Source organism: Pipistrellus kuhlii, unplaced genomic scaffold, assembly GCF_014108245.1.
Source record: "Pipistrellus kuhlii isolate mPipKuh1 unplaced genomic scaffold, mPipKuh1.p scaffold_m20_p_2, whole genome shotgun sequence".
Classification (NCBI taxonomy): domain Eukaryota; kingdom Metazoa; phylum Chordata; class Mammalia; order Chiroptera; family Vespertilionidae; genus Pipistrellus; species Pipistrellus kuhlii.
Window position 1 is genome coordinate 22,396,435 of NW_023425515.1, and position 11,202 is coordinate 22,407,636.

At 31.7% G+C, this 11,202-nt stretch overlaps 1 protein-coding gene across 1 annotated transcript in view; it reads right to left on the reverse strand.

Moving 5' to 3' along the window:
• SI (sucrase-isomaltase) overlaps positions 1–10,967 on the reverse strand; it is an 86,789-nt gene extending 75,822 nt beyond the window's left edge. Inside the window, exons 1-6 of the mRNA XM_036445860.2 lie at positions 10,912–10,967; positions 7,959–8,076; positions 6,109–6,236; positions 1,721–1,838; positions 1,311–1,420; positions 209–360 (exon numbers count right to left, since the gene is read on the reverse strand). Of these exons, the coding sequence (XP_036301753.1) occupies positions 209–360; positions 1,311–1,420; positions 1,721–1,838; positions 6,109–6,236; positions 7,959–8,076 (626 nt within the window). The 5' untranslated portion in view covers positions 10,912–10,967. The remainder of the gene's footprint in view (positions 1–208; positions 361–1,310; positions 1,421–1,720; positions 1,839–6,108; positions 6,237–7,958; positions 8,077–10,911) is intronic.
• Positions 10,968–11,202: the final 235 nt, after the last annotated feature.

Consider the following 11,202-nt stretch of genomic DNA (forward strand, 5'->3'; position numbering starts at 1 on the left):
TTGGCCTGTGTTTGTAAATTTCATCTGCAGAAAATAAAATCTCTGTAAAAATATGTCTTTACAATGATGTACACCATCCTCTTTTGGAAGGAAAGTTATTCTTTCTGAAAATGATTTAAAATTAAGGTTTTCCTATTTCTGAAATAGGATAAAATTGAGTAGTTATGTAACCATGTATAAAACTAAAAAGATAATTCCAATTACTTACAAAGTGTTATTGTTGCTTTTTCTAAGAACTTTGATGCTGAATGGATTTTTTGTAATTTGCACATTATACAATGTGTCCTGAGCTGCCGTTCCAGTAAATTCTTTTACAAACTGATGAGGAACTTCATATCTTCTATTATTTGGATCAGTGATCTACAAAGATTTAAACAAGTTAGCATTATTTTATTCAAAACTGTTATTGAATTTTCCAGTTTTGAATTAAATATTAAGTTCAAATTTCAAATAGAAATTAATACATTTAATAATTTATAAATGAGTTACTAATCTAACCATAAAATTAATTTTAACATTGTGGAGTAGCTGTGCACAAAATAAATTGCATAAGTTGTTAAGAAATAAATAGAATTGGTTATAAAAGTACTGTGTAGAAAATAAAGATTTTTATTGACTGATATAAAAAAACTAATAATAGTATTATGAAATATTGATTTTTGAATACTAGGTTTTTGTAAATTTAATCATTCTTGTTGCTTTTCATTATTTACCCCTTAGGAATCCCACAATGATTTTAAATTTTGTTTAAAAAATGCCTTAATTCCTGTGAAAGTTTTGCTAAACAGGTAATATACACAGGAGATGATGTTTTCACTTTCAAATCAGAAAGACCATACTAGTAAACTACTGTTAAAAAAACAAAAACAAAAAACAAACACACACACACACACACACACAAGCTAGTTTGTTTAAAATCACAAATATAAGTGATAGCAATAAAAAAAAACTAGGGAATGTAAGTCGCATTTATATAGCACAATTAACCCCTTTCTCAATTAAAATTTAAACTAAATCTTAGTAACAGTCTGTAGTTGTAATAAGAATTACTACAGTTTATTGAGTTTTGTTCTTAAGATACTGTATTTTATAATGACTACTTTATTAAAGTCTCCAAAAATATTGCCTGAGGAATTATCTATGTTACATTTGAGTACTCCAGCTCAGGGAAGTCTAGTGACTAGTCCAATTAGTCCTTTGCTAGCGAGTAAATATTCCTTGAGAGAGCAAATGTCTTCGTAGAATGAACGGTATGCTCATAACTCGCTCTTTATTATTAACTTTTTAAAAGGAAATCTCAAAAACCAAACCTTGAACCGGAAACGATTGGCTGTCTGGCTTTGAGTTGTGAGGACAAGAGGGTTAATGTCATTTCCAAATACTGTGGGTGAAGGAATCCTGTTTAATTGGACTTCAAGTCCTTAAAGAAACAAAAAAGTCAATATGTGTCATGCCTTTATTTACAAAGATGAATAATCATTAAATGTTTTTCTTATATTCGCAATCTTATTGATTTTATCACAAATATTGATCTCTTTTTCAATATAGAAGGTACTAGTATAAAAAATAAAATTCTTAATATCATCATTTTGAACATTCTTGAATACATACTTTCCATTGGATCCTATTTAATATATTGTCCAAAGAAAAATTTAAAGCATATTTTTTTATACCACTTCAAATACATGATATTGGATCACCGTGATAGAACAATCCTCACCAGCATTTGTATCTTTACTATCTGCAGCAGTATAGCCATGGTTATTTGCAAAGAAACACCAAGGCACAGTAGAAGTATTCTGGGGTCTCCAGCAGCAACCTCTCGATTCACAAGTAGCCTGATAGAATATTTATAAAAGGAATTATATGGTTAGTACTGTTATCATTTGTGTGAATCTCTATTTTCTTAAACATTCATTCACTCAAAAAATGTCTAAATGAATGTTTTTTAAGGTTATTATTTATTTACCTATGTTAACAGACCACTTATTCTTTTCTTTCTCTCATTTGAAAGAAATAGAAATATTTTATCCATTGCATTGATTACATCATATCAGAGATTGATGCTCTGAGTTGTGTTTAATTTCCATACCCGTGCACATGATTGTAAGTTCTAAGGTCTCTGCCCTTAGTCCCTGCTTGGCAAACTGTGGCTCGTGAGCCACATGTGGCTCTTTGGCTCCTGGAGTGTGGCTCTTTCACAAAACACCAGGGCCTGGGCACGTCTGTTTTGAAAAAGTGTCATTAGAAGAAGTTCAAGTTTTAAAAAATTTGGCTCTCAAAAGAAATTTCAATCATTGTACTGTTTGATATTTGGCTCTGTTGACTAATGAGTTTCCTGACCACTGCTCTGGGTCACTAAAATCCATTACAGTCAATGCAGAAGGCCTAAAATATGTATTATATTTCAATGTATCAATGGGCAAGTGATTCCACAAAGATGATGATATGGCCCTGAATTCAAGTCTACATAATATACATAATGTACTTATTTCCAGCTAATTGTTAGTTCAAAGTTTACTTCAACTATTTAAACTAGTGCATGTACCAGGTGTTGCAACTAGTGGCTGTCATTATAGTCAATGTATAAAGCAAAATACTGTATTTTCAGAAATTTTATTATCTATATGGAAAAGTTGTGTGGAGTAGGAGAAAAATTATATATGGTTATATAAAAAGTTGGGCCACGTAGTGATGTTATGTATAAACACTGGTATAACTAAAATGTATTTAATATTTTAAGTTTTATAAAGTGACACATTCATAGCTTGATCACCTACGATTTTTATTTTCTTGGCTATCTGTCTGGAAAAAGTTAAAAAAAAAAACCCACTTTTAAAAGCTATATGATATATACATGTAATCTTCTATCTTATTTCTTTTAACATCAAGTTAAAGTGGCATCAGATAAACATATGTGTGCATATGCCCACAAATATGCACACATACATACATGTTCATTATGTATTCTCAAGTGTGTGTGGCTTCTGATCAAGAAATTTTTAAATATATATATATATATATTTTTTATTTCAGAGAAGAAGAAAGAGGGAGAGAAATATAGAAAGAGCAATGATGAGCGAGAATCATGTATTAGTTGCCTACTGCCCGCCCCACACTGGGGATGGAGCCCACAACTCAGGCATATGCCCTGACCGGGAATTGAACCATGACCTCCTGCTTCACAGGCCTACGCTCAGCTACTGAGCCATGCAGGCTGGGCTGATCAGGCAATGGTATCTCTAGTTATGTAACTTACAGAAATACTCCAGCAATACAAAGAAATGATTGCATAAAAATTGTCATTTACAGTAGTCTTTATTTATAAAATATTTTTAAAATGGGTAAAATTAGACATACACATACTTATTTAGAAAGGTGGAAAGTTTTAAAAACAAGAGACAATAAGTAAGCAAATTATAAACCTATCTTGCTAAAATAAAATAAAAATATTTAGTAAAATGGGGTTACATGAAATTCCTTAAAACATATTGCGTGAGTTTTCAACAGCAGTGTGACACCCATGAGAAGGGTAGTTTGAGTCAACAGAAGCTTATTCTCTCACAGTTTTGGAGTCTAGAAGTCCTAAGGCAAGGTGTAAGCAGAACCAGGCTCCCTCTGAGGCAGTATTCCTAGCCTCGCATGGCTCTTGGCAACCCTTGAATCCCTTGGTTTGAAGATACATTATTGCAATCTCTACTTCCGTCTTCACGTGGCCTTCTTCCCTGTGGTCCTCTGTGTGCCAGCCCTCCTCTTATAACCACAGCAGTCATTGGATTTAGGGCCCACCCTCACACGGTATGACCTCATTTAACCAAGTCCATATGCAAAGACCTATCTCTGAAGGAGGTTACTTAAACATAAATCTGTGTACAACATCATTCAACACAGCACATACCCTGTTTCCCGGAAAATAAGACAGTGTTTTATATTAATTTTTTCTCTCAAAGTTGTGCTAGGTCTTATTTTCAGGGGATGTCTTATCTTTCCATGCGCTAGGTCTTATTTTTGGAGGATGTCTTATTTTCGGGGAAACATGGGTATATACAACAAAATATTAAATTTAAAATGTATATCACCTCATAATATATTCATATTCATAATCACCTCTTACTATATTAATAATTTGGGGCATTTTTATAGATTTTGATACTTGTTAGTTAAGTTTATCATTTGCCTTTTTTTTTTCTTTTTCAGGATTTCAGGCATTTTCTCCTATTACTTTTAATTCATCTTCTAACGTTACTTTTCTTTCTGCTTCATTTGAAAAGGCAAGACAATTAAAACATTACATATTCACCAATAGGCATAAACTTTAGTAGGTAAATATAAAATAAATTCATGTTCTTACTTTTATTTTATGTGTGTATAAGTACACATATAGAATTATATGTAATCATATGCACTGGGTTGAGTCTGTATTATGAACTGAATTGTGCTCCACACACACACACACACACACACACACACACACCACATTTCATATGTAGGAAGCTCTAACCTTTAATGTGACCATATTTGGAGATAAACACTTTAAGGTGGTAATTAGAGTTAAATAGGATGTCATTAAGTGAGACTCATCTGATAGGATTGGTATACTCTTAAGAAAAAGAAGTCTCTCTCCCTCTCTCTCTCTCTCTCTCTCTCTCTCTCTCTCTCTCTCTCTTCACAGAAGAAAGATCCAAGTGAAGACAAAAGAATGCAGCTATCTAAAAACCAGCAAAACTCTTACCAGAAACCAACCATGATGGCATCTTGACTTCTAGCTTCCAGAATTGTGAGAAAATAAATGTCTATTGTTTAAGCCATCAAATTAAAAGTTGACTAATAAATACATTCTGGGTGGTGTTATTTCTTAAAACACCATTTGAAGTTCACCTTTCATTCTTAAATGACAAATATAAAATAGATTAACTAAAAATTGTTGAATTCATAAGTTTAATTTGTTTCACATTGAAAACACTCTTTAGCAGCTGAACAGACTGCATTGAAGACTAATAGTAGGCATATAAACCTTAAACCAATGACTTTTAAATGTTGATTCTCTTTAAGATCCTAATAATCCAATTTTTTTAACAGAATTGTATGTTAAGCTTCAATTATTTCCTAAGAAGAATATTAGCTTAAAAAATATATGTCCAGTTGTCTCAGTGTGTCACATTAAACACTGATATTTATCTATTTTTCTCAGTTATTAAGGACTAGAACCCACTATTTCTAAAGTTTTCTTATGAAAAAAAATCTCACCTATTTTAAAGTTCTCATATCAAATTAATTAGAATAGTATGTGAGATTCAGATATGCATATTAGAGATATATGTTGTGAGTATAACAGATTATATATATGCATACTATCTGCATATTATAGAGATATGCAATATATTAGGCATATTATGCAATAGGCATATAATAGGAAAATATATTATATATTTTGAATATATTGTATAATGGTATATAATATTATGATGATTAATATATAATATTTATATTACATATATAATACATTATAATATATAGATATTGAAAAAGGTAAATACACAAAGACACACTCACACTCATTGACCTTATTCCCATGCAGGTTATGAAGACCAAGGAAGAGTCAATTTAAGATTATATTAATCCATTCAGTTACCCTTAGTTATCTCTATTTCAGCTTATTCCAAATTACCAAATAATAATAATAAAAATTAACAATATTCAAACCACTGTTACTTTATTTTCCACTGATACTTCTTAATGCCATTACAAATACTCTATCTGAGAATAGATATTCTCTCTCAGTGTCATATATTGTCAAAGGTGGTTGTTTGTTTGTTTTTAATAAGTTTATTTGAGAGGTTAGAATTTTAGGAAGGTTTATAAAATTAACAATACCTTGTTAAGTATAAAAATGTTAACTTTTAAACTTGAATAGAGATACAGAAAAGCAAACTCAATTATTTCTATTATCTCTCATCTGTTTTTACAGAACTATATTAAAAAGATGAATGCAGCCTAATTAATGGCTATATCTTCCAAAATATGGGAATTGAATCAATATTTGGTAATATCTTTATATCATTTATGAATGTATCTGTTCATAAAAATATTAAAAACTTATTTACAGACCCTCGTTGGGAATTGATCTGGAATGCAGTTTATTCTCTCATTGATAGGATCATATTGCTCACTTGGACATTTTCCTGGCCCCGGACGCACAGTGGTTGTTGCCGGAGTTGAAGTAGAACTGGTAGCTCCTGGAGGGGAAATATCAATAAAATGAAATGTAATATTATATTATTTTTTCATATTTTGAAGTAGTGAATGCTTTACATTGAAAGAATGTGTGGATATTTCATATAATAAAATAAAATAATAAAATAAAATAAAATAAAATAAACTTGGCATTAAATTAGAATCCACAAATTCAGATCTTAGTCCTCAAAAGGAAGAGATTCAGATGATATTTAAAAACAGATTTGTAGGGCAAGTTGACTGTTTCTTCAGAAAAAACAACAAAACAAAACACAAAATATATTCACATTTTTAAAAGGAAACAAAAAGTACATTCCCACCATGTTTACAACTTGTTTTGTATAGATGAAGAAAGAAGATGAAGAAACATGGATCGGAAAGTAATGTAGAGAAGGAGACAAAAATTAAAGAAATTTAAAAAAAATGTAGGAGAAAGAAGATACTCGGAGGTAATGAAAAGAGAAACCAGGGAATAGCAATGAAAAATAAATCCCAAATCCCGTATAATAAAAGGCTAATTTGCAAATTATCTCTACAGGCAGGAGTTGGACCGACTGGGAGATGGATATGTGCTGACCATCAGGGTGTGGTGTGGAACATGGTGGGCATTGGTGATGCAAGGCTGGCAGTAGGTGGCAGTAGAGGTGCTGCTGGCCCTAATGGACACCCTATGAGAGTGGGACCTCTGCAGGATGGGGGAGCAGGTGAGCAGGTGGCACCAGGCCAAGGCAGGTGCAAAGGGAGGCCCTGGCTGACAGTGGCAGCAGGCAGCCGGAGAACGGAGACCCCACCCAGTGGCCAGCAACCACTAGGAACCCTACCCAGGCACAAATTCCATAAACTGGGCCTCTAGTCTATATATCTAAGAGAGAACTTTCTAGCCATCAGGTGTGGGTAAGCTTAATTTGGTTGCTTCACAATGGAGTGAGCTTTTGGTTTACTGGGAAAAGAAAAACAAAAGACTAAGAACAGTAGAAAGTGCTAACTACAGTTACTTTGAAGATGACTTAACATCCATTGAAGTTTTGATTTGGTCAAGATAGAATGATGAAAAGAGAAAGTAGATTAGGTTGACCAGAGGAGTATTCATCCACTCTAAATTAGAATAAAATAATTCATAAAGAAGTAAACATGTCAGGCCTTGTTTCCCTAGTTTCTTTCTTTTTTTCTCATGCAACCTCTCAATCTTTCTCTCTCTCTCTCTCTCTCTCTCTCTCTCTCTCTCTCTCTCTCTCTCTCTCTCTCTCTTTCTCCTCTCTCTCTTTCTCCTCTTTCTCCTCTCTCTCTTTCTCCTCTCTCTTTCTCTCTTTTTAAACAGTCTAAAACAAACCGGGTACTCCTCCAAATTTCCCATCTCTCTTTGCAAGTGTCTGAAAGCCAGAGTATAAGCCCAGGTCTTCCCACTAATTGGAAGAGTCTCCTGGTAGACAGTTATTCCACCTTCATTAACACCTTGATCCCTTTGCCTCTTTGCTATTTCCCAAGCAGCCCACTGTGGGGAAGAGGATTAATGTGAAAGCACACAGATTCCTTAATTACAATGGCTCTTCATTGAAATAACTAGGATATAATAGATAGAATAAGTTGGAGTAATTGCATAACTTAGTCAAATCTGTTTTTTATAATTTTCATCTCATAAACTACTTTTCCAAAAGCCTAACTATTGTGGAATAAACATCCCTGTAACTTCATTATATTGTGCAATTATTTTTAACACTACTTACCTTCAACAGCAGGTGTCTTGGTTGCTAAAACAGCAACTAGGGCAATAGCTATTATGGTAACTATAATAAAGAGGACAATCAGGGTGATTTCTAAACCACTAAATTTTTTTCTTGCCATCTAAAAAAGAAAAAGGAAAGAAATATTTGTTTAAAATATAAAATACATAGCTACAAAAAGCCATAAAAATTATCATAAAATTATATACACTTTTTTTTTGATTCAAGCACAACACAAGCAGAACTGGAAACAGTTTCATAAATTTACAATCTAAAATAATATACAGTGAAAAAATGTAAACGACACATTCAATTTTAAGTAAAGGGACTAAATTCAGGATGTGTATTTTAATAGCACATTAAGATGAAATAATTTTTTAAAAGATCTCCGAGCCAAAACCGGTTTGGCTCAGTGGATAGAGTGTCAGTCTGCAGACTGGAAGGTCCTGGGTTTGATTCCGGTCAAGGGCATGTTCCTTGGTTGCGGGCACATCCCTAGTAGGGGGTGTGCAAGAGGCAGCTGATCGATGTTTCTCTCTCATCGATGTTTCTAACTCTCTATCCTTCTCTCTTCCTCTCTGTGAAAAATCAATAAAATATATATATTTTTAAAAAGATCTCCAAGCAAGTGTGCCTTGCTCTCTCATTTTAGAACATTTTTCAAGTCTAAAAATTCTCAAGTTTGTACTATGTTCCTTAATTTTACAAGGGTACAGTATATTAAAGAAACACTGTTATGCATATTTTACTTTAGAATTTCAAAGTAAAAAATGTAGTTCTCCCTACTATAACTATTGTCTCTCAAATTCCAATAGTTTTCTTATAAACATATTGTAAAAGGATTATAAATATATGAGAAAATATAATCATAACATATCTAAAAATATAAATATAAAAATGAAAAATAAAATACATATATATTATATATGTGCTGTAAATAATTGAGTTGCTGATTTAAAGATTCAAACTATAATCTTCAAGTTCCTTAAATAGCAAATAAAATATATTTTACAAAACAATATATATATTTATTTATTTATTTATTTTAAGATAACATTATACATTTGAGTTAGCATATGCTAACTAGCATATATCTAAATATAGATTGGGAACTCATTTTAGTAATTGTTTTAAAGCTTATTTGTTTAATTTTGTTTTGACTATACATTGCTCATCTTTTTCTAACCTTCAGGTTTTTATGGCTTTTCTATATTCTATAATTTTTGTATAAATCTTAACTCAATAGTTTTTAAATCAACTTTTTTTGAGGGGGGGCCTCTCACACTATTTTCTTCTCCTGCACCCATCTATGTCAGTTCATATGCCAAGTTGTCTCACCGTGAAGATTCTTTTCCCTCGCCCATATCTTTCTACCACTGTCAGTCATTCTATAAGTCCTGTTGATTCTACTTCCAAAATATTTTCAGAATGATGCCCACAACTACAACACCTTTTTTGGATAATATGTCTTAGTGCATGCTATTTTTAAAATATATTTTATTGATTTTTTACAGAGAGGAAGGTAGAGGGATAGAGAGTTAGAAACAATGATGAGAGAGAAGCATCAATCAGCTTCTTCTTGCACACTCCCTATTGGGGATATGCCCACAACCAAGGTACATGCCCTTGACCGGAATGGAACTTGGGACCCTTCAGTCTGCAGTCCGATGCTCTATCCACTGAGCCAAACCGGTCAGGGAAGTGCATGCTATTTAATCTTTCTTCAATCTTTCCATGTATGCTTTTCTAGGTTAGTTCCAGTTCATATGCCATTTCCTCAGTGAGTCTTTTTCTGCTTATAGAGGCAGAGTGAATGTGTACTTTTTCCATTTTATCATAGCAGATAGCAAATCTATTGCAATTATTTATACGTATGTTAATTTCCCTATTGGATTATTGTATTTTTATAACAAGAATCATAAACGTTCTGAATCTGACAATGAGTAAATACAACCTTAATTTCTTATAATATAACTTGTAGATATTTAAATGTTTTATAGTTTACAAATATATAAGCTGTCTATTACATTGGTCACATTCAGATAAATTAGATAGAAACTAAACCTTATAGGTGATATATAAGCTGTTTAGAAAATGAAACTCAATTTCTCAGTGTTATATGAGAAATGACAAGAGTTGCATTTAATGTTTAATTTTAAATAATTTAAGTCTCATTCAAAGTAATATCCTACTTTGTTATCAAGAAACAAAAAGAAAATAACTGATTTTTTCTCATTAAGGAAAGTAAAAGAAATGTCTATTGTCATGAAGCAAACCCTCTTGTATTTAGAAAATGAGAAGAAAATTAATGTATTAAAATTAAAATTCTTATGTGAGTACTCATAAACAATCAGTATTAAAATTGTTCATATGTTGTAGATGGTAATTACAGTGATACTATTTTTAATCACTAATTTTAAGTAATATATTTTTGAGGAAATTATATACTTCAGGAAAATTATGTCCTTTCTCTGTATAATATTTTCAAAATGAGCAATATATTATTAGATGGTAATGTGATGATTGATCTTTAAAAGATTTGCTAGAAAAGATCAAATGTTTTATAAATGTACCATTCTACTCTGCCTGTGTATATATAGTTTAGATAAAATATATTTAATCATACTTAGAGTATTTTCCATATTACAAAATATTTTGATCCTTATTTTCTTCTCTATAAAGCAATTAAACTACACCTGCTATAAATCCGCTTAAGTCTGACAAAAAGTATAATGAAGAGCTGGGGAAAGAAAATATTCTTACATCTTAAAAAAACTAGAAATCTCCTCTCCTAATTTAGTACAAGAGGCTACATATTTAAAATGGCAAATGGAAATATTTATCTTTAATATTTTAAAGAAGTGCAGCTAGACAGGAAGATTGTTACCTGAACTAAGAGAACGCATAACTACTTGGAAACATGAAAATAACAAAGACTTGTTACCCATAGACTTACCCTATTTCATAGCTCGTTCTGTTTGCTAATTTGTACCAGAGCTGGGTAATGCTGCCAAAGTAATGATCAGGAAAAACTGGTCAGGTATATATCAAGCTACTCATAAAGTTTTATTGCACCCTCAACCAGCCTATTATTGCTTAATAAACATATTCAACAGGCAATTGTAAAAAGACTTAACCCGCAACTAGACTAAGTCATTATTTCTCTACGGGAATCTAAGTTAATTAATAATTATGCTCTAACATAGTCTTTGATTTCTATAAACTATGAATTAGCATAAAAACATAA